Source organism: Solea solea, chromosome 20 (assembly GCF_958295425.1).
Source record: "Solea solea chromosome 20, fSolSol10.1, whole genome shotgun sequence".
Lineage (NCBI taxonomy): Eukaryota > Metazoa > Chordata > Actinopteri > Pleuronectiformes > Soleidae > Solea > Solea solea.
The window spans coordinates 15,230,003-15,250,431 of record NC_081153.1 but is presented as its reverse complement, the minus strand read 5'-3'; the positions used below and the strand labels follow the sequence as shown (position 1 = coordinate 15,250,431).

At 41.0% G+C, this 20,429-nt stretch overlaps 2 protein-coding genes across 5 annotated transcripts; one reads left to right on the top strand and one right to left on the bottom strand.

The window, feature by feature from the left end:
• Positions 1 to 6: 6 nt before the first annotated feature.
• On the top strand, positions 7 to 6,136 carry ptdss1b (phosphatidylserine synthase 1b). Its single transcript, XM_058618767.1, has 13 exons — positions 7 to 264; positions 410 to 501; positions 932 to 976; positions 1,078 to 1,202; positions 1,473 to 1,631; positions 2,051 to 2,202; positions 2,577 to 2,718; positions 2,808 to 2,920; positions 3,022 to 3,087; positions 3,879 to 3,978; positions 4,636 to 4,695; positions 4,779 to 4,857; positions 4,948 to 6,136. The coding sequence occupies exons 1-13, from the start codon at positions 86 to 88 to the stop codon at positions 5,046 to 5,048; spliced, it is 1,413 nt and encodes a 470-aa protein (XP_058474750.1). The 5' UTR covers positions 7 to 85; the 3' UTR covers positions 5,049 to 6,136.
• A 123-nt stretch (positions 6,137 to 6,259) lies between these two features.
• nup153 (nucleoporin 153) lies at positions 6,260 to 20,379 on the bottom strand. Of its 4 annotated transcripts, none has more exons than XM_058618763.1 (22): positions 20,238 to 20,379; positions 16,830 to 17,064; positions 16,439 to 16,714; positions 15,885 to 16,024; positions 15,201 to 15,329; positions 14,895 to 15,011; positions 14,727 to 14,771; positions 14,267 to 14,320; positions 13,286 to 13,426; positions 13,119 to 13,171; positions 12,783 to 12,918; positions 12,409 to 12,564; positions 12,216 to 12,314; positions 12,036 to 12,120; positions 11,848 to 11,949; positions 10,744 to 11,361; positions 10,318 to 10,599; positions 9,105 to 10,064; positions 8,597 to 9,001; positions 8,283 to 8,501; positions 7,992 to 8,172; positions 6,260 to 7,810 (listed from the first exon to the last, which is right to left on the bottom strand). In XM_058618763.1, exons 1-22 carry the CDS (start codon positions 20,364 to 20,366, stop codon positions 7,723 to 7,725), a joined length of 4,650 nt encoding a protein of 1,549 aa, XP_058474746.1. In that variant the 5' UTR covers positions 20,367 to 20,379; the 3' UTR covers positions 6,260 to 7,722. The 4 variants fall into 4 exon arrangements, with proteins under 4 accessions (XP_058474746.1, XP_058474748.1, XP_058474747.1 ...); XM_058618765.1 differs by having other exon boundaries at positions 8,597 to 8,998; XM_058618764.1 differs by having other exon boundaries at positions 16,830 to 17,061.
• Between the last annotated feature and the right edge of the window lie 50 nt (positions 20,380 to 20,429).

The window sequence follows — 20,429 nt, the reverse complement described above, 5'->3', positions numbered from 1 at the left end:
TTTCGTATTGATCTCATAATTTGTGACTCTTTACAACATTTAAAACGTTTAGCTATTGCAGTAACAGCTATAAAAAAACAACGAGATGGCATCCATCGCTACTACACGAACACCGCGGAAGGAAAATACCAACTATAATTTACACTTCCGAATGATAAACGAGCAACAAGTGGAGGATATATGTCTTGATTTCTTCTATAAACCACACACTATCACTCTGCTGACAGTGACACTGCTCAGCTTGATGTACTTTGCTTTTACCAGGTAAACAACAATGTGAATATTGTTCTTATTTACTAAGTATTGTTTAGTATTAGTGTGGAAAACTCACTACCTGCCCGAAGTAACACAGGGTTCAGTGTTACACACAGTTTCCTTTATTAACATGTAATACGGTTTTCATTGACAGGGATGATGAGCACTCAGACAACAACCTCAGAGTTGGACTTTTAGTGGGAATCTCCTTCTTCTTAGTCATCAGTGTCCTGGCCTTTCCCAATGGTAAGATCCAGTCGTCTGAAACTATAAACTCACTGTAGCTCCACCATAAGTTGTGACTAGTTTAGTCTAGGGATGGGAAGATACCACCTTTTTTTTGTGTGTGTATCAACTGAAATTGATATTAGTCAGATACAGTCTTTTAGATCATCTATGAACTATGAAGCTGTATAAGACCTCCTGCATCTATTACAATTTAGCAAAGATAATCTGGTGGGAAAAACAGTGAGCTACAAGTGAAAGCTCGAGCAAGTCATAAGAGATGCAGGAGCTACTTTATTGCCATGAAATCTTTGTGTAACCACTGGCACATGGAGTAGTTGATTTCACGTCAGCATGTGTATGTTCATGTGTTGAGGAATGACAATGAAAATAGCAAGTATGTGGACTGAATACATCTTAGGAATTCTTATGATGTTACTTTCCTTATCAGGCCCTTTTACCAGGCCACATCCTGCAATATGGCGAATGGTGTTTGGTAAGTGTTTTTTTTGTACTATGGTTCTAATTCTAATATTTCTAATAAGACCCAGTTTTCATATGTACTCTTTCTTTCATTCTTTCTCTCGTCATGTTCAGGTCTCAGTGTGCTCTACTTCCTCTTCCTGGTTTTCATCATCTTCCTGAACTGGGACCAAGTGAAGACTCTCATGTACTGGCTGGACCCAGATCTGCGCTACGCTACACGGGAAGCAGATATCATGGTAAAGATTGTTTCAAACATAAAGCGAGTCCACTTTTTGACTTGTCTTCAAATACTGAAACAGCTTATTCCACATTCCACACTAAATCCATTTACTACATGAGAATGCAGGCTGTTAATTAGGGGTGGGTATCACAGAGCACCTCATGATGATCATGATACATACAGTATACATTTCAGTTTTAGGAAATAGTTTAAAAAGGAGACTCCTTTATTTGTTTTGGTGGCCATAGTGATTTAAAGATGTTTACTTTTCTTCTCTATTGTACAGGAGTATGCTGTAAATTGTACAGTGATAACATGGGAGCGCGTCCTGAGCCACTTTGACATCTTTGCATTCGGCCACTTTGCAGGCTGGACCATGAAGGCTCTGCTCATCCGTAGCTACGGCCTCTGTTGGACCATCAGTATCACCTGGGAACTAACGGAGGTAACGTCGGCCTTTAATCCACACACAGAGCCACTTAAACACATCCTCTCTGTAATCTGCAAGGGGATGCAAAACAAAGTAGGTAGGCATCGTGATCCAGCTCATACAACAGAATAACTCTGCTGTAGCTCAGTCTATGCAGGTTTGTTTTGTTTGGAGGAAATCCAACAACACGGTAGTATCAGCAGCAAGATAACAAGAGATGCTGCCTCGGTGGCTGACTGTGAGCTGTTGACTGGAGAAATCAGAACACAGTATTTAGCCTCACACCAGTGCTCAAAAACAAGGTGCAACCACCATTTAAATAACACACATGGTAAATTAACATTTTGTAGTTTTATTTTTTTTCCAGGAGCTTCTGACCAAATACAGTATGGATGGTATTTTTCATTGAAACTTCCCTCTTCACTGTGTCACAGCTGTTTTTTATGCACCTTCTGCCAAACTTTGCGGAGTGCTGGTGGGATCAGGTGATACTCGACATACTGTTGTGTAACGGGGGAGGAATCTGGCTGGGTATGACCATCTGCCGCTTTTTGGAGATGAGGACCTACTGTTGGGCCAGCATCAAGTCAGTGAAACCTTTTCTTTCTGTGTGCCTGTCTCTAATATGACGTGCATCAAATCCTTGAGAGATGTCTGTTTCATAAATGAGAAAATCCGGTGGCATAGGTGTGTTCAAACATTTCCAAACCTTTTATTCCTCCAAAACACAAAAGCTGTTGTTTTTAATCACATAGTAACAACAACATTGAGGAAAATTGATAGCAAAAGCAGGCAATTTAAAAAAGACTCTACCATGTACCGTTTAATTTAAGCTCTTTTACCTCAGGTTTAACTGATGTATCACTAGATTAAAAAAAAAAAAAAACTTGCTAAAGTGAGACTGCGTGTGTGCAGTATTTCTTCTGTATCCTTAAAGGTGCATATACGGTTTGTGTTCAGGGAAATCTACTCCACCACAGGGAAAATAAAGCGAGCCGTGCTCCAGTTCACCCCGGCGAGTTGGACCTATGTGCGTTGGTTCGACCCAAAGTCGTCCTTCCAGAGGCTGGCGGGCATCTATCTCTTCATGATCTTGTGGCAGGTAATGCTCTGACCTTGAGCCAAAGGTATTTTATCACAGTATCAGAGCATTCAGACATTTACCGGTGTGTCCGGTGTTTATCTTCACAGCTGACCGAGCTGAACACCTTCTTCCTCAAGCACATCTTCGTCTTCCAGGCCTCGCACCCTCTCAGCTGGTGTCGTATCCTTCTTTTTGGAGTCATCACTGCGCCTACTGTTCGGTAACTATTATCTCTTCAACATGTCGTCTTTACACACCAAGTATGAGCAACTTAAAAGGTGTCAAACATTCAGATTAACTATTTTCTTTAACATGTTTCAGGCAATACTATGCCTACCTGACAGACACTCAGTGTAAACGAGTGGGCACACAATGCTGGGTGTTTGGGTAAGTAGCTCCGTCACCTCTTTAGTGGCAACACTGTTTTTTTTTTGGGAGGAATCCTCTTTTTCTTTCAGCTTAAATCCACCTGTTTAATCCCAACACATTCTTTTTTATTATGTGCATTATTAAGCAACATCGACCCTTCACTGTACATCAGAGTGAAGATGATGATGATGATGATGATGATCATAGTCAAGAGAATATTATAGATTCCAATATGAACCAAATAAATGGACAGTGACTGAAGATGGACATTCTACCTTCATGACCTTCAGGAGGTTTTAATAAGACATTTACACACAACCTTTATTTATTCCCCATGAATCATTGATCTGTGACCCTTATTTAGAATGATACTGAGGGGAAAACAAGCAGTAACCACATAGGCTAAGAAAGACGTTAAAGGGCAAAAACCAAAAGATTATTATTTAGATTCTTGCTGTGTTGTTTATGTAATTTAAATTCATAACATTATGTGGGTACTGACCTCATCTCAAACGCAAAGCTGCTGATGCCCTCAGTCTGCTCTAGTTTCCATAGCAACAGGAAGGGCTCTGATTGAAATGCACAGACCGTCTCGTTGTGCGTCGTCTGCCCCTGCGGTGAAACCTGTCCCTCACTGAAGTCAAGCCTTTAATACAGAACACTTGCAGTGTCTGTGAGCTGTGATGAACATCTGTACGCAGGCTCTTTTGGGACTGAAATGATATTACCTAAAGTGGGAGGCGTAAATAAAGACACCAGTCTATATCCAACTATATCCATGTGTCTGTGGTGATGTGTTTCCCCCTCAGAGCCATTGCTTTCCTGGAGGCTCTTGTTTGTGTGAAATTTGGACACGACTTGTTCTCCAAGACGCAAATTCTCTATGTTTTCCTTTGGCTACTCTGTCTGGTAAGAACCTGTGTTTGTTTGTTCTTGTATGTGTATCTCTGTAAGGCCCAAAAACCATGTCGACCATAGGAAGTGAGGATATTTTGGGTGGTCCTCACAACTTCAAAGGGCTTTTGGGGGTTGAGGCCTTGTTTTAGGGTTGGGGTTAGAATTGGGTTAGGTTTATGGTTTGGCATTTAATTGTGACTACTGGTCCTGACCTTGTCTGGAGACCACAACCTGGTCTGAACCTCATTTCTGAGGAACTGGTTAGGTTGAGGGTTAAGATTGCGGTTATGGTTAAGGTAAGGGATAATGGATTGTTTCAGTTGTCCAAATGAATTGAGCTCAATGCAGTGTCCTATGAAGAATAGCTGCACAGAACCGTGTGTGTGTATATACTCGTATTTTTTATCTCCTAAGGACTTTTTCTGGCATATCTATGTAATCTATCTATTTATCTATCATTGTGATTATAGATATGTTTCACATAACTATAATTCTACCCACGTTATAAAGAAATTATCTCATTAGGAAAGACTTGGGGTTTGCAGCAAATCCAAGTGAGAAAACTCCAACATATGACACTTGTTTTTATTCTGCAAGTATTCATTTCTTTGCTTACCAGATATATTTCCTCACGCAGACCGCTGTGCTTCCTTTTCTTGTCTTGTTCAGGCACTCATCACACTTCTGTGTTTGTATGGCATGGTGTGGTATGAACAGAATAAAATGACGGTAAGACATTGCCTTGGTCCTTGAATGAATTTTGAATTCCTCAGAAACGACAAGACTGACTCTGAGCTTCCTTCTCTTCACAGAGCATTTCTGTGCAAAATGAGGACAGCGATGAATGCTGCGATTTTGACTCGTGTGGATTCATCACTGACAGTGTTGGAGGTCAGTCTTTGATCTAATCATGCAGATACGGTGACCACTTCACTAAACTCGAGTATGAATGTCTTACAAAATGTCTTCTTCATACTGTAGGTCAGAGGGAGACCCTGGGATGTTCACAACCTGCAAAACAGAAGAGAGCGTCTGGGAGGAACAGATTTGTGGATGGCCAAGAAAGAAAGAAAAGACTCTAAACAACTCTTAACACTTAAAGGATCCTCAAAGAAAGAGATGGACGTACTCTAGAAAGAAGCCAACCAAAGGAAAACTTTTATAAACTTATGATTAGGTGAGGGAAGAGTTGCAGACAAAATCATCTTGATGCACTTTTAAAGAACAAATCAATTAAATTTAGCAGCTTTCAGGCTTGAACTGAAAGTCTGGACAGTCTGTTTAGATACTTCAGAGGGAACACATGAGAAAGACTGCAGCGGTTTCTGCTGTGATTCTCCTGCCAGCTTTTTTAGCAATATCTCTGGTTAATGTCTGAGGGATGAGAAATTCTGGGCGAGTGTACTGCCTCCTGCATGCTCAAGCCAGCTGCCACCACCTCATCTGGATCCTCAGGAGATTCTCCAGCTGCTGTGGACACGTCAGCTCTGAGACACTGTTATGTGTGAACGGCCAAGACTAGAGATTGTCCAATTCACTGTATATTATACTATGACGTCCATGTCTGACAACAGCTTTAGATATTTATTAGGAATATGCACTGAACTTTGAAAGAATATGTTGCCTTACACTGACTTCTTGAGCATCACATTCCTCATATACAGTATATACAGTATATGTACTGTATGCTGCAGACACTTTGCACCTAATCAATTTTCTTGAACATCACTTTGAAATGCATTGAATAGCTTTAAAAGAAAAACTAAAAATCACAATAATTGTTCCATTTATTTATTTGGTGTTTGTTATTTGTCAATGTTGTTGCTTTGTTGTTGTTTGGCTTTTTTATAGGATTGCCAAAAGTGACCTAATTTTTACTGGCATATATATTGTATTTCCACTATCAAAACAGCATCTTTCTCTACTTTAAAATTAAACCAAGTCTCAGTTTACGCTTTTAATCGTATACATTTTTTTCATTGTAGTTGTTGGAACTGTTGAGTCAGTTATTTTTACATTTGTTCGAGATCAGGGAGAAAATCATTATATGCCAATTTGCTAGTGACAGAAAACTGTGACATTCAACAGCAAAGGACAATCACAGAGCCTGAGCAGGTCTGCATCGCCTGCATTGGCACTAGGGAAGTTTTCAGGTCCCTGTCACGATTACGTCACCGCCCATCCCGTCCCATCCTATTTTGAGTTGTTCCAGTGAGGAAACAGTTCCAAGTGACGTGCAGAAATAAAAGTCAAGAACTTTTTTTTAATAGTTTTATTGATGGTAATGACCAACGGTTTTTAATTATAATCACTCATCCAGTAATAATCATGGCTTTAAAATTAAACTGAGTTCCTCATCATCCAAAGTCACCCTCGTCCATTTAAACACGCAATAGAAAAATATATACTTAATACTTTGTACAATACTGGTTTTGGTCCAAACAAAAGTGGATCAGAAAAGCCAATATACCTTTAGTCATGAAAGGCTCTCCAATTTGCATTTAAGCTTCTTTTTAAATGGATTCGGGCAACTTTGAATATAGGAATTTACATAATAAATTCTAAAGACAAAAATGCTGAATGCAGAGTTGGAAACACAAAAAAAAATTCAACTTCACGGATTAAAAAAAAAAAAAATCACTATTTACAGGTTTTTATAATATTCAAAGGCCAATTAAGAGAGAAAGAGAGAGAGAGGTAAAGGGAGAGTAGAAGGACTCAGGAGGAGGGCGTGAACAAGAGTGAGAAAGAGAGACAAAAGGGCACAAAAAGCGGAGTAGGTGAGTGAAGCAGACAGTTTTAAGATTCAAACATGTAACAGAGTTTTGAAAGTATGCATTTACAAAATTGTTAAGGAGTTGAACAAGGGCATGAGCCTCCGGCCCGGTCCAGCCTCCGCAGTGCATGGATACGTTTTCCCCTCTCCTGAACCCAGTCCTCCCTTGTTTTTGTTTTTAAACATTCATTTGCTTGCTCGCCCGCGGCGAACTCAGACGTTCACGTTTCACACGCACGCCGACTCGCAAACTCAGCACGTACAAAGAGACCAAACACACCTCAAGTCTGTACATAAGGAGAAAGAAAAAAACCACAAGCACGCTGCATTCACCACAAAGATAACACGCTCATCCCTGTACATACAGCACATTGTGGCCACACCTCCAACCGCACCATTTTTTGTAAAGGAGCAGTCTTCTTAGTTTGAAGGATTGCCACTACAGGTTTACCACACAGCTCTCACTACCTCTCTGTATATCACAGCTCATAACCTCAACACCCATACTAATTAACAAGATTTTGTGTATATTCGCAACGTTTTAGATTTGCAGCTTTTGCCTTTGTAATTTTATTACAAAAAGTCATGCCTTTAAGTCTAGCAGACATTTGCCGGTGTTAAAAATAGGATAGGACCGTCTTGCTAGTTTTTCATGTCGAGCAGAGGAGTCCTCGCTTGATTGTTGTTTTTGAAGTCAGAGTCGTCGCCCGGTCAACAGTTTTTTTTCTCATGGCAAGTCCAATGGGATGGTCTCACATATAAACAGTTCTGGTCAACATGTGAAAGCTTCTGAATAATCAGCACTGCCTACAGCCTCGCCCATCCAACATGAGCACAAAATGGCCACAAGCCTCAGCCCTTTCTTCACATGCTTGGTAATTTCAGTGTTTCTCTAGATGAGACCTTCCAGGACTTGTTTCAGCCTTCAGTGGGTATGGATACAAGTCAAGTCAAAGTCGAGTCTGCTTTCTAGTTGAGCTTTACTTCCTGCGACGCACCGCTGTCTTGATCTTCCGCCCCGCAATTGGTTGCTGTCCAGCAGGAGACGCTGTGAAGGATTTAGCCGACCTGGAAAAGCAAAGGACTTGCCATTATTATCACAATCCACAGTCATCATACGCCGTCAAATATATCACATATTTCATACAAGTGGTATTTAAAAAGCCTGGACTGTGTCTTTGCTATGACTGGGACAGAATATGCATGCTATTCACAATAAACTCAAGGAGAGTAAAGGGTTGCAACATACCCAATATTAAATGCTGGGGCTTGTGAGAAGTTGAATCCAGGTGGTCCTGACTGTGGTGTCATAGAGGGGTTGGCGGTTGAAGGAGCAGGAGAAGCTGCTGAACCAACTCCAAAGGTGAAAACACCTGAGGTGTTGTTTGCAGCTCCAAATCCACCAGCTCCACCAAATTGAAAGCCTCCACCTTATTTAAAAAAACAACAATATAATTTGACCTACATGTGACACATACAAGTTCAGTGTCACTGACAAACTGTATTACAATAAATACAAAAAATGATTTGGGTAACCCACCTGGTGCAGAATTAGTAGCTGCACCAAACACAGGTGTGGAGTTGACCTGCTGTCCAAAGACAGGAGCAGCTTCAGGTTTGGCCCCAAAGGCAGGAGCCTGGGAGGGCGTGGCTGTGAAAGAGGAACCAAAGGCTGAGCCAAATGAGGGAGTCTGGTTGGCCCCAAAGCCACTGGCTGGAGTTGAGCCGAATCCAAAGGGAGAGGGAGCTGCAGAGGGAGCTGTTGGTTATAAAAAAAATATACATGATTGTATTTACTGAGAACATTTATCAAATAAATGATCACATTATAAAGTCCACATTTGAAATACAAACCTGAAGTTGGTGCAGCAGATGGTGCTGCTGCTCCGAAACTGAAGGATGAAGCAGCAGCAGCAGCAGCAGGAGGAGCAGCAGCAGTGGCAGAAGCACCAAAGATAAAGGGTTGAGCTGGAGCTGGAGCAGAATTCAGAGGAGCTGCAGATGGAGCAGATGGCTGGCTATCCTGGCTCTGCCCAAAGACAAAGGCGTTAGCTGGAGGAGCATCACCAGAGGTTGCAGCGGCAGGCTGACCAAACATGAAAGTGCTGGGAGCTGCAGAGGGAGCTGGAGCCTGGGTGGTACTGCTGCCAAACAGACTGGGAGCCGGGGTCGAGGATGTGGAGGTGGAGTTGGTGGTGTTGGCAGGGTTATTAGCCATGAAGGAAAAGGGTTGTTTTGGAGCAGGAGCACCAGCATCTGCTGTGAAGAACAAATACACCAAAGATTAAAATAAGTCATCAAAGGCAACTATGCATCATTTATGCAACATTTACAAAAAGCATATTATTCACAAATGAGATACCTGTAGCACTTTGTCCAAAGGAGAAGGGGGGCTTTGGAGCCTCAGCAGCAGGTGTTTCACTCTTATCTGCTGCCTTACCAAAGGGATAGGGAGGTGGAGGTTGTTGTGGTGGAGCACTGGGCTTGCTAAAGGAGAAGCCACCCGTAGTGGCTGGTGCTGGTGTAGCATCTGCATCCTTGTTAGCGACACCAAAAAGGAAGGCAGGTGGAGCTGAGGAGGCAGCACCTTCCTTATTTTCCTCTGACTTGCCAAAGGAAAATGTGGGAGCTGCTGGGTCTTTGTCTGTCTTTAAGGAACCAAATTTAAAGCCCCCTTGTGGCGCAGTGGTTGCCAAACTCGACTCACCCAGTCTCCCAAAAACAGACCCAGTGGTGGTGGTTGTGGCTGCAGTGGTACATGCTGATGTGGTGTCGTTTGATGATGCAGCATTGTCGCCCTTTCCAAGAGAGGACACAGGAGTAGTGAAACTAACCGAGGATGAGGTGGTGGTGTCTGATGTTTTCTCTTCAGGTTTAGACAGTCCAAAGGTGAAGCCACCCTTAGAGGCATTGCTTTCTGTGCTAGATGATCCACTTCCAAACACTGTACCATCACCAACTCCAAACTTAAACCCAGAGCCTGTGCCAGGTTGGTCTGACTTCTTGTCATCACTAGAGGTAGCCCCAAATTTAAAGCCCTCAGATGAGCTGTCAAATTTGAAACCTGATGAAGTAGTGTCTTTAGAAGTGGTTTCTGATGAGATTCCAAATTTGAATCCACCTGATGTTGAAAAGGATGATGATTCTGAAACGGAGCTTCCAAATTTGAAACCTCCAGATCCAGATTCTGAGGTACTGTCAGATATTCCAAACTTAAAACCTCCGGATCCAGATCCCGAGGTACTATCAGATGTGCCAAACTTAAACCCTCCAGAATTAGAGGTAGAAGAGCCAAATGTAGTGGAGCCTGAAGTCCCACCAGCTACAGAAAAAGAGAAAAGATTATGTTTGTTAAGTTCAGGTTACACTGAGTCCCTGATTATATTTTGCTAAAAGCAAATGCATCACATTAATGTTTCAATAACGCATAGAAATCAGAGTGTATTCAAATATTATGTATGATCAAACATTTGGAATTCAAAGAAGATTATGTAGTTGAAAATGTAAGTAATCCAATTTATGAAATTATTTCCTAATAACTTAGAAAAAACAAATAAGTATTTTATTTTTTTTACCTTTGGCCTCCACAGTAGCTCCAGGTTTGAGTGTCTGACAAGCAAGACACTGTACATCAGCAGCCTTATTTTGTACAAGACAGACATCACACTCCCAGGAACCCTCTGGTTTCTTGAACTTATCTCCAAATCCCAGCAGTGAAGCAGAGCCGAGTAAAGACGTGGATCCTAGTGAAGCTCCTGCAGAATCTCCCACACCCATTGAAGGTCCTGCTGATGCCCCTGCTCCCAGTGAAACTCCTGCTGAATCTCCTGCTCCCACTGAAGATCCTGCTGATGCTCCTGTGGTGTTAATGAGGAAAATGTTGTTAAACTAACAATTGCCTTTGAAAAGTAACTTTTACTTAAGGACAAAAAGGAAGGCTTTTTGTGAAAGACAATTCAAATTGTATAATCTCAATGATACCACAGTCATGCTTTTATTACCTGGTTTAGCAGTCATGCAGGCCACACACTTTGTATCCTCGGACTTGTTCATTATCATACACGTATCACATTCCCATGATCCCTCAGGTTTTTTGAACTTGTCTCCAAATCCAATGAACCCTGTAGACACAGGGGCTGTGGGAGTGGGTGTGGTCTTAACAGGTGAAAAGGCAGAAGGAAGAGTCAGTGAGGGTTTAAGTCCAGTCCCTGGTTTGGCCGTTTCACAGGCCACACACTTTACTGTATCAGGCTTGTTTTGAACAAGACATGTATCACAGTCCCAGGTTCCAGCAGATTTGGTTGTAGTGGTGATGGTGGTGGTGCTGCTGCTCTCTGGCCCAAGCCAGGTTGTAGTTGAAGGCTTACTGTTTATAGATTTTGATGAGGAGGAATTGGGCTGAGGAGCCATACAGCACACACACTTTGCATCTGATGGCTTGTTTTGTACTAAGCAGACACTACAGCTCCAGTTTAGTGGGGCTTTGAACATACTGCCAAACCCTGCTGAAGAAGAGAAGGTGGGGGTGGTTGTGGAGGTGGAGGCAGTGGACTGGGTAGGGGTCTGCTGAGGAGAGTTCTGTGGGCTTGGGGAAGGCTGAGCAACAGGGGAAGCAAAGCCTAGAGACAAAAAGAAAACAATAGTTAAGTCAAAGATTCAGCATGTAAAAAATAACAACAATTTCTTTAAGTCTTAGGCCACCACTAGCTTTACTTTTGGCAAGGTGACTGACTGAGAATTGGTCTCTGAGGGCTGTGGAAACATTTCAGGCTATATTCTATAAAGATGCTTTCTCAAATAAATATTTTAATTGTTTCTTCTTTTTTTTTTTTTTAATCAATTTAAGTCAAATCATTGTTTGGTGGGACCACTCTTTGCCTTCAAAACAGCAGCCATTTTCGGCATGCCAAGTAGGATCAACACAGGTGTTACAAGTTACATAAACTAAGAGATTAAAAGAGCCATAGTCTTGGCATGTAGAAGCTTTTTTGAAAGAAGTTTATTCAGACAAGGCAGTAAAATACAGGAAATATGTATTGAAATCAATCTAATAATGCCTTTTGCACAGCACTGAATGACCACACAAAAATGGTTGTGATACTAACCAGGTGCTTTGAGAAGATCCAGCACGCTGCCCTGCTTCAGGGCCTTAGCTGGTTTAAAGGGTCCTTCAAAATCATCTGTGCTTATGTTTGCTGCAGGTTTTACTGTAAAAAAAAATTGAAAACACAAAAATCAACATTTTTTACATTGAGAAATAAATTAGTATTAGAACAACTGTAATAAAACTTACCAGTTCCTGCTATAGGAGTGGCCAACTTTCCATTTGACATCAAGGAACCTAACTTTGCTACAGGTGCACTGAAAGTAAATCCTGCCTATAATGAAGAAAATATTACACTTTTAATCATTTCAATTAATTAACACAAACGAACCAATGATGTAAATATACAGAAATAATCATTTTACTTACTGAAGGGGAAAAGGAAGGTGGGCTAGCAGCAGTTGCTTTGACAATAGGGGAGGAAAACGTGAAAGGTACACATGGAGGTGTTGAAGCTATTGGGGGCTCCTGGGAAACAACAAAAAACAAAAATGAGCAAAATATTGTTTACCATTACAATTTGTAAGAATATAGTAAAAAAAGAATCAGTCTGAGAACAGACCTTATTTGTGAATGTTTTCTTAGCAGGACTAACGGTGGTGGCGTTGGAGGCAGTGGAGGTGGTGGCAGGGGGAAGAGGTGAGGAGAAGCTGAAGGTGGGCAAAGTGGAGGGGCTGATGGGAAGTGAAATGGCTGGAAGGTCAGGTACCTCAACCACCTAAGATCAGAGGACACAAAACATTTTGCTGTGAACAATACACGCCATTAAATCATTTTGCTCATTAGAGTATGCAAAAGCTTCAGTCTAAAAGTTAGAAAAGTAACTAAAAGTAGAAACTAACATTATTTCATCTATAGTTTTAGTTTCTCTTTGGGGTGGTTAGTTTTTTTTAGAAATATATAATCAGCCTTGTGGTTTTGGATTCAAACCCATACCTCATCCTCTTCAGGTCGTTTGCTTGAGGGTCGTGTACTGGTCCTCTCTCTCTTCATCTTGCCTCCTCCAGAGTAGACACTGCTGGCTGCAGGCGTGCTGGACATAGGATAGGCCAGGACACTAGTACCCATTGTGCTAGAAGGGGAATAAAAATATGAAAATATATCTCAATAAAGCCACTGTAAAATCAAACCAAGAAATGCAAGAAATGTTCCCTCATAACACTGTTGAACTGCACATAATAAGACAAGCACTAGAATTGTGTAAATTACACCTGATGTTCGAAAAATTGCATCTTACTGACACCAGGTCAGTCAACACTCTTCAAACATTACCTTTGAAATGCAGCTGGAGTTGTTTTAGGTAGTTGAGGTGATTGTCTTGTCAGCTGTGGGAATAATACAAAAGAATGTATGGTTAATAATGTATTAGATGTAACTTGGCTGTGTTTAATGGAGAGGAACAATGTCATGGTGTCCAGTAACTGCACTGTGTTGCTGACCATCTCTCTTGGGGTCCTGTCCAGACTTCTGCTCACTCCTCCTGGAGTCAAAGTAGGCCTGAAGGACACAGAGCGGTTTCCAGACACTGAGGCTGCAGAAGGAACCACCAGCTTCTGCACAGGTGGGAGGGTCGAATCCATCTGTATTATATTGAAGGGGGGGGGCAAAGAGCAAAGATGCTTTTTTTTAAAGTCACATTGTTGTTTTTTTTCCTAATATCAGGGTGCTTGTTAAAATTATCAATTATTTTATTATCTGACAACCTGTTCATGAATGAGAATGAAATAACAATGGCATTACACTTTAATTTTGGACAGGAGATACATAGTTTTATTAGTGATGCTGATCTTGATGTAAAGAAATTTAAGTTTGTTCACTATGGTTGGAATTGTTTTTTTTTATCTGTAAAACAACCTGCTGGAAAATCAGCTATTTTACAAACTCAAAGACACATCTACAGTGGGCACTCTCATTTTGGATGTGCAAGGTCAACACACCATTGTTGGCTTTTACAAACCAGCTGTCCCAGATGGGAATGCCTGACAGTTATTACTGAGGAAGTCCAGTCTGAATTTGGCACAATGCAATGGACCACATGACACACACAAACCTTACTAACTACTACAGTGTAGTTCAATATTCCTCACAAGGACTTGCATGTGCATACAAATACAAAAGGAAACGACACAAACACAGCAATGAGCAGCTGTGTCCCAGCTGTGGAGAATCCTGTTAACTACCGTACAGAAAACCAACAGGCAGTGTGACAGGAAGACAAATGACAACAAGTGCTGCCGAGTTTGTACAATGAAAGCCCTATTTCATTGACTTTACTGAGCCTCAGGACAAGCACCCCTACCACAGAATGCGTATGTGCATACAAGCTTAAAATCATAACTGGAACATATGGTATAAAGTTACTGTAAAAACAGTACAAAGTTTTTTAACAAACCAGTGTGAAGGAACAATTTTGTACTTACCCGTTTCCTTTTGGACTGGAAATGTGGTGTATCTAAATGTGTACCATCCATCAACTACAAAGAAAAGAAAAAAATACACGTAAAATAACAGGCCTTCTTAACAGAAAGCTTTTCTTTGATTTTGGAGTGTTACTTATTACATGTACCGTAAATTTCAGCCTATTGAGCGCACCTGACTATAAGCCGCACCAGCTAAATTTTAAAAGAAAATAAATTGTGTACATATATAGGCCGCACTTGAATATAAGCCGCAGGTTTTCATGTTGTAACCAGTAGCGGCGCTAGGACTCAATTTCTTATAAAAGGACTTTGTTAATGAATGCATTAACCTTATGAATGACGAGTGAGTGAGCGTGACTAGCACTGAATGATGCGTCCGGGAAAAGGGTAGCGGCTTATAGGCCACAATTTACGGTAGTGTTATGCTTACAACATATGAAGGATTATTAAAAAGACTTACTGGTGACATGGGAGATGAGGTTGTTGCTGGGATTCTCTTAGCATCCTATTAGATGAGAAAAAAAATAATTTGAGAAATATAAACATCAAGGAAAAGCTATTATATGAGATTAACAACTTTTCAGGTGTCAAAGCACTGATTTTTTTGTGCATGCGTGTACAAACTTACAGCCAGAGGGCTTGACATGCGCTCCAGAGACTGCAGGATGCGTCTGGCTGTGGCACTAGTCACTCCACAGGCCTGAGCTCCAGCAGGCTTTGCCTTGATCTGTCTCCTCACTGGGGCCTAGAGAGGAGATGAGTCGATTTAGTCTCCAATTTAAGTAATTATATTCAGTCACAATTGCCTTATTAAATCAGAAATTATGCATCATAAATTATAAGCTCGCCTATGATAAGATCAACGCCCAGAGCATTGAATGTACATTTAGACTTAATGCCTCTTGGTACAAATATATGTTTCCGACTAGCTCACCTGATATGGTGTTCCAGGGCGGGAGCGAGAGCTCCTGACTGCAGCTGCCCCACCATATGTGGTCTTCCCAGGGTAGAAGGGTGAATCTCCAAGATGGCTGGAGTTTAGCGCTGTGCTGTTTAATGTCGACTGCAAGAGAAAGCATTCAATTATATCAAGTGTAAGTGGAATCACTTACACTTGATATTAATCATGGCAAATTAATGGCATTTTTCAACCATAAAGTCATCTATAATATATTATAACAAATACACAGAGGGGGCTGTGTCAGAGTGCACAGCAGAGCAGTAATGTAGATGTTTAACAAGAAATTCCCAGATTATGCATATCACACAAAAAATATGTTTTAAGTTTAAAACATTTTGGCTTTTGTCAGTACAAAATGAGTACTAGATTGTGGGATTGACCTGACAGTTTGGTGATTTTATACTGATGGGAGTATCTGACCTCTCTGAATCAAACTATATATAATAAAAAGCCTTGTGGCACTGACCAGTGCTTTCAGCCAGGTCAAGTCAATTTTACTGATATAGCCCAACATTACAAACAGAACCTGCCTTGAAGGGCTTTACAGTCTGCAAAGCAAGTGACACCCTCTATCCTTAGACCCTCACATCATATTTTGTTTATTTTCTATTACACAGTAGCATACACATACTGACAAAAAGGCACCCAGATACTCACATTAGAAGATGTTCCAAAAACTGATAGGTTAAAAGCAGGCCTTTTCAGACTTGACTGGGAAGGCTGGGGCCCAGAGTTTGTCCTGTCCATCTCTGGGGACCAAAGCTGAGGAAGTGATGCCGTTTTAGAAGTGGGGACATCTGAAAAAGAGAAGATTAATCTCAGACCATTTTGCAGATTGATGGTGCTAGCCAACCCTTTAGAGAAATCAAGTCACTGCCACAAATCTCTTCCAACAGCACACAGCACATAATTGGTAAGATTAATAACATATTGCATAATGCTAAAATCAGCAGCTTGTCCGGGCTCTATAGTTGAATTTGTTATCAATGGGCTGCTATTAAATCTCAAACAATGCAAGAAAATTCTGTTCAAACAGATCATCCCTCAAGACATAATTTCATGCCATTCTGCAAAAAGGCAGCAATCCATGTGCTAAAGAAGATCATTTACAGACCCTAAACAGGTGAATTCACATCTACAATAAGCTGTACTAATCAGTGGGCGGAGTGATCTTTCATGAAAATGCTCTCCCCTCTATTCTGTCACTCTACCTTTATCAGAGGCACGGGAGGAGAAACCACTCGTGGTGGAGATGTTATCATCTTCATGCTGCGAGAGGTTGTCCTTGATTTCTTTGACCAAGGAGAAACCCGTAGAAAAAGGTCCAGGGGCTGAGGAGGTGGAGGGCTGAGAGAGGAGGCTACTGGAAGCCCCCAGATTTGGAGAAGAGGAATCCAGAGGGGGTAAATGAAGGTGGAATCGACTCAAAGGGGGCCTTGAAAGCACATACTCCTGAAAGTTCAGGGATGCACGGCTAGTTGAGGGTTCTGTTTAAGAGAGGGAAATTGAAAATGAGCATGGCAGTACAGAGGACAACATAAAACTGCTATTCTCATGTGATAGACCATTCAGGATAACTTTAGACCAAAATGAATAATATACCAGTGTTACTGGTGCTTGGTTCCGGGGATTCACGACCATCAAGGAGAGGAGGTCCCTCTTCACTACCATTAGCAGGGGAAAGAGGAGGTGGCGGTGGCAGCTGACAGTTCTGGTCTGCTTGTTGTGCAGCCCCCTCTCCTTCAGTAGCTTCTTCATTTTTGAAGTATTTCTGCAGCCAGGAGGGGACGATGCTCTTTACTGTGTCTGTCACCCGACTGATGATGCCTGTCTGCTGCTTATAAACACATGAAAAGGGGAAAGGAGGTAATGAAAATGACATGAGTAAGACTGAGGAAAAAGTCACAGATCAAGAACCATTAATGTAAGTCTTTTTGGACATGCATTTTTCTAGACCAGTGTTTCTCAATCCATGTTTTAGATGCTGCCCTGCACTAAGACACCTCATTCAATGGTCCATTAATCATGAAGCTGTTAATAACTGATTAATTTGAATCACTTTCACTTGAAAAAGCTGTTGTGTGCATGTATTTTTCATTATAGCAGGGACATTTAAATTTGTGTGTAGCATTTAATGGTGACAACATGATGTGATGTCCATTAGTAATGAAAGATGTGTACAAGGCTATTTAGTTGGGCAGTATATTCTTTTCAAAAGTTAATCAAATAGCGCTTTTCCACTATACGGTTCCAGCATACACAGTTTGGGTTCCTGGCATGTCGTTTTCCATTACTTCATAGTACCCGTTTAATGTGGATTGCACAGAAACTGCAGTGATGTCAATTTAACGCATCACAAACAAACTAGTGATGAGCAAAGTAGTTATTTTGGTGTGTAAAAGTACTGTGAAATACAATTTTGGTGAAATGGCCCAGCACTACCAGAATCTAAAGCTATAGCATGAATTACTTGATTAATTAAGTAAACACTGAATTTGAAAGCACTGAACAAGGCTGTGCAACTTCTGTTATTATACCTGTAATGTGTACACGTATACTCTGTATATGGATGTCTACAGATAAGGTACTGTTGCCCCATGTTTTTGTGGGAAGACACCATATGGAAAAGGAAAAATCATGTCCCCATTGCTTTCAACTACTGATAAGAGCCACACGTGTGGCTGGCTTTTTGTTTATCTTGAAGAGACACCTGTGGGCCCCCCTGCACTTTAATCTATGTGTAAGTACACAAACGAGTCAAGAATGTAGTAAAACCACTGGTTTACTTAACTTAAATGCTGCACTTGTATTCTGAACAGGGTCAAGTGACCATGTATTTTTATTTTTAATATTTTAATACTTAATAAGACTCAATAATTTTTGTTACAGGTGGAGACAAAGTAAGAGCTGGCAAAATACTCCCACTGTTAAGACATACAATTACTTTTGAGCGTGGGATCAAGAGACTCAGTGCAAAGACTACATGTCTTATCATGCTATGTCTGCTTTTAATCTAGGAGTTCTCTAAACCCATGCTATTGCAGAAAAGCTTGCGCAAATTTCAAGGACAACTGAACATAACAAAGACATTGTTGTTGTTTTATGAAACAGACTTCAATCGAAGTGATCAATTAAGTGAACCCATGAATGGATTTCAAAACCCTGTTTGCAGCAATAATGCTCGTCACAACCTTAGGATGTCTGGTGTTCATGCTTTTGTTGGGACTCCCAACAGGCGGATTGTCTATGTCTGAAGTAAATTCAAATTACTTAAATGTTCATTTTAATGTTTACAATTAACTCCTTAATTGTAGTTCTGGGCTACATTGCCCAGAACTACAAGTGGTAAAAAGCAGTCCTGATAGAATGCTGTAATAAATTGATTATTAAGTTTCCCCTTAGCCACCAGCCTCAAATGCATCAACAATGAATCCCGATATCATGATTCTTCCTCTGATAGTCGTGACAGTGTGTTTACATGCATGCTAAAAGCGAGATTTTAGTCCGACTAAGACAATAATTCAGTTTTCTTATTGTCACGTAAATATGTTAGCTCGAGCTAGTCTCAGTCAGACTGACCATAAGAACACAGCAACCACAAGAGCTATCCTTGATCAATTAACACAATTGTAGCACTATAGAGAGAGAGAGACAGCTTTGGATAAAAGTGTCTGCTAAATGACATGTAATGTAACAGCGCCACCTATGGAGGCAGTGTGTGGTGTACACAATAAATTGATCTTCTCCTTTGAATGTTTACACTCTGCAACTTGTCCAATTGTATGTCTTAGTCAGACTACGAACTTAGCTTGATTCAACTATGCATGTAAACATACCAAGTGTTGGCTTTGGTAATGCTGCTGTTCGTAAATATTTGAGGAAATCTTTAAATCCAATTTAAGCACTCAGTGCCTTCAAATTTGTCAAATCTGATTTGAATTACATTTCAAACCACCACAAAACGCAGTTTGAAACAGATGTAAAAAAAAAATTAGGTTTTTAAGTTTTATATTATTTTACCTAAAAGATCCAACTTCTAACATTTAGATATGCAGAAAAGGCTATTTTCCTCTCTAGCTGTCTGAGCAGGACGTGGTCTATTACAACATATCAGTATTTAATGCAATTTATATTATCCACAATGATGCCGAGAATCTGCACATTTTATAACACATTTGTCACACATCTGTCTGTGTAGTCACATAAACATTGGCAGGTTAGCCTTCATAAATAAACAATCTTGTTCATATAATCGGTTTTGTATGACATAAAGTCCGCTGTTATATCATGTGTGAATCGGTTTAATATGTGTATTAGTTTATGTCCAATCTACATTTAACTCAACTCATGCAACCATGTGGGTCCTCATCCAGCCAATGCTTCCTGCGCAATACCAACTGGCTGAGATTTGGCTAACGTTAGCGAACCTGACAAAACGTTACACAACACGTTATTCTAACGGACTCAAAATTTGATTGAATGCAAGTTAGTTAAATGCAGCTGTGGACAGCTAAGACCTGGACCCAAATGTTCATGTCACGACTTCTAGCGACGATGTGAAGCCCCCAAACTTTAACAGCGAAGACAACAATGCGTTGCTCGCAGGTGCTAGCCTGCTAGCTGGCATTAGCCTCGCTAGCTAACATGAATTCCACTTCCTAGCTTACTGCTAACTTCGCTAGCGACGCATTAATAGAACAATGACTTGTTTTACTTGCGTGTCATATCTCAAACCATATTCACACATTGATCTGATCAACGAATCTAAACGACTAACTATGTCATCATTTTAACTGTCAAGTTCGTCTGATTTTGCTAAACTATGAGCCTACTAGCTAGTTTACTAGCATTTCCCGGTTATGCTAGCAGCGCGTGGAGGCCACGAGCGCTAACGGCAGGCCTTCAAATGTCTCCAACAAAACAATATTACCAGCCGGAGAATTGTGCTACTGCAGTCACCGTACCGTTCTCGACACGGGCCTCTGGTGCGAACACTTTCACACAAATTACCTGTTTGCTCTTGGAGTAAGGTTTAGAAGCGATGTGATATCTCCTGCTTCTAATTTTCCCTCCACCCGTGGCCGCCATGGCTCTCTCGTTTAAGCGTCTATCGGTGTTTCGGCGCCGGATAGCTGTCATCCAACACAGGGGCCACGTACTGAAGCATCATGGGTAATGTAGTAACAGTAAGTGACAAAGAGC

Bases quoted from the DNA above. Each gene is read 5' to 3' on its own strand.
- ptdss1b (XM_058618767.1), top strand. From the start codon at position 86: ATGGCATCCATCGCTACTACACGAACACCGCGGAAGGAAAATACCAAC. The intron at 2,203-2,576 runs GTCAGTGAAACC...GTTTGTGTTCAG, and splicing joins TACTGTTGGGCCAGCATCAA to GGAAATCTACTCCACCACAG. The intron at 3,088-3,878 runs GTAAGTAGCTCC...TTTCCCCCTCAG, and splicing joins ACACAATGCTGGGTGTTTGG to AGCCATTGCTTTCCTGGAGG.
- nup153 (XM_058618763.1), bottom strand. From the start codon at position 20,366: ATGACAGCTATCCGGCGCCGAAACACCGATAGACGCTTAAACGAGAGA. The intron at 16,715-16,829 runs GTATATTATTCA...TCTCTTAAACAG, and splicing joins ACCAAGCACCAGTAACACTG to AACCCTCAACTAGCCGTGCA. The intron at 16,025-16,438 runs GTAGAGTGACAG...TCTCTTTTTCAG, and splicing joins CTCCCGTGCCTCTGATAAAG to ATGTCCCCACTTCTAAAACG.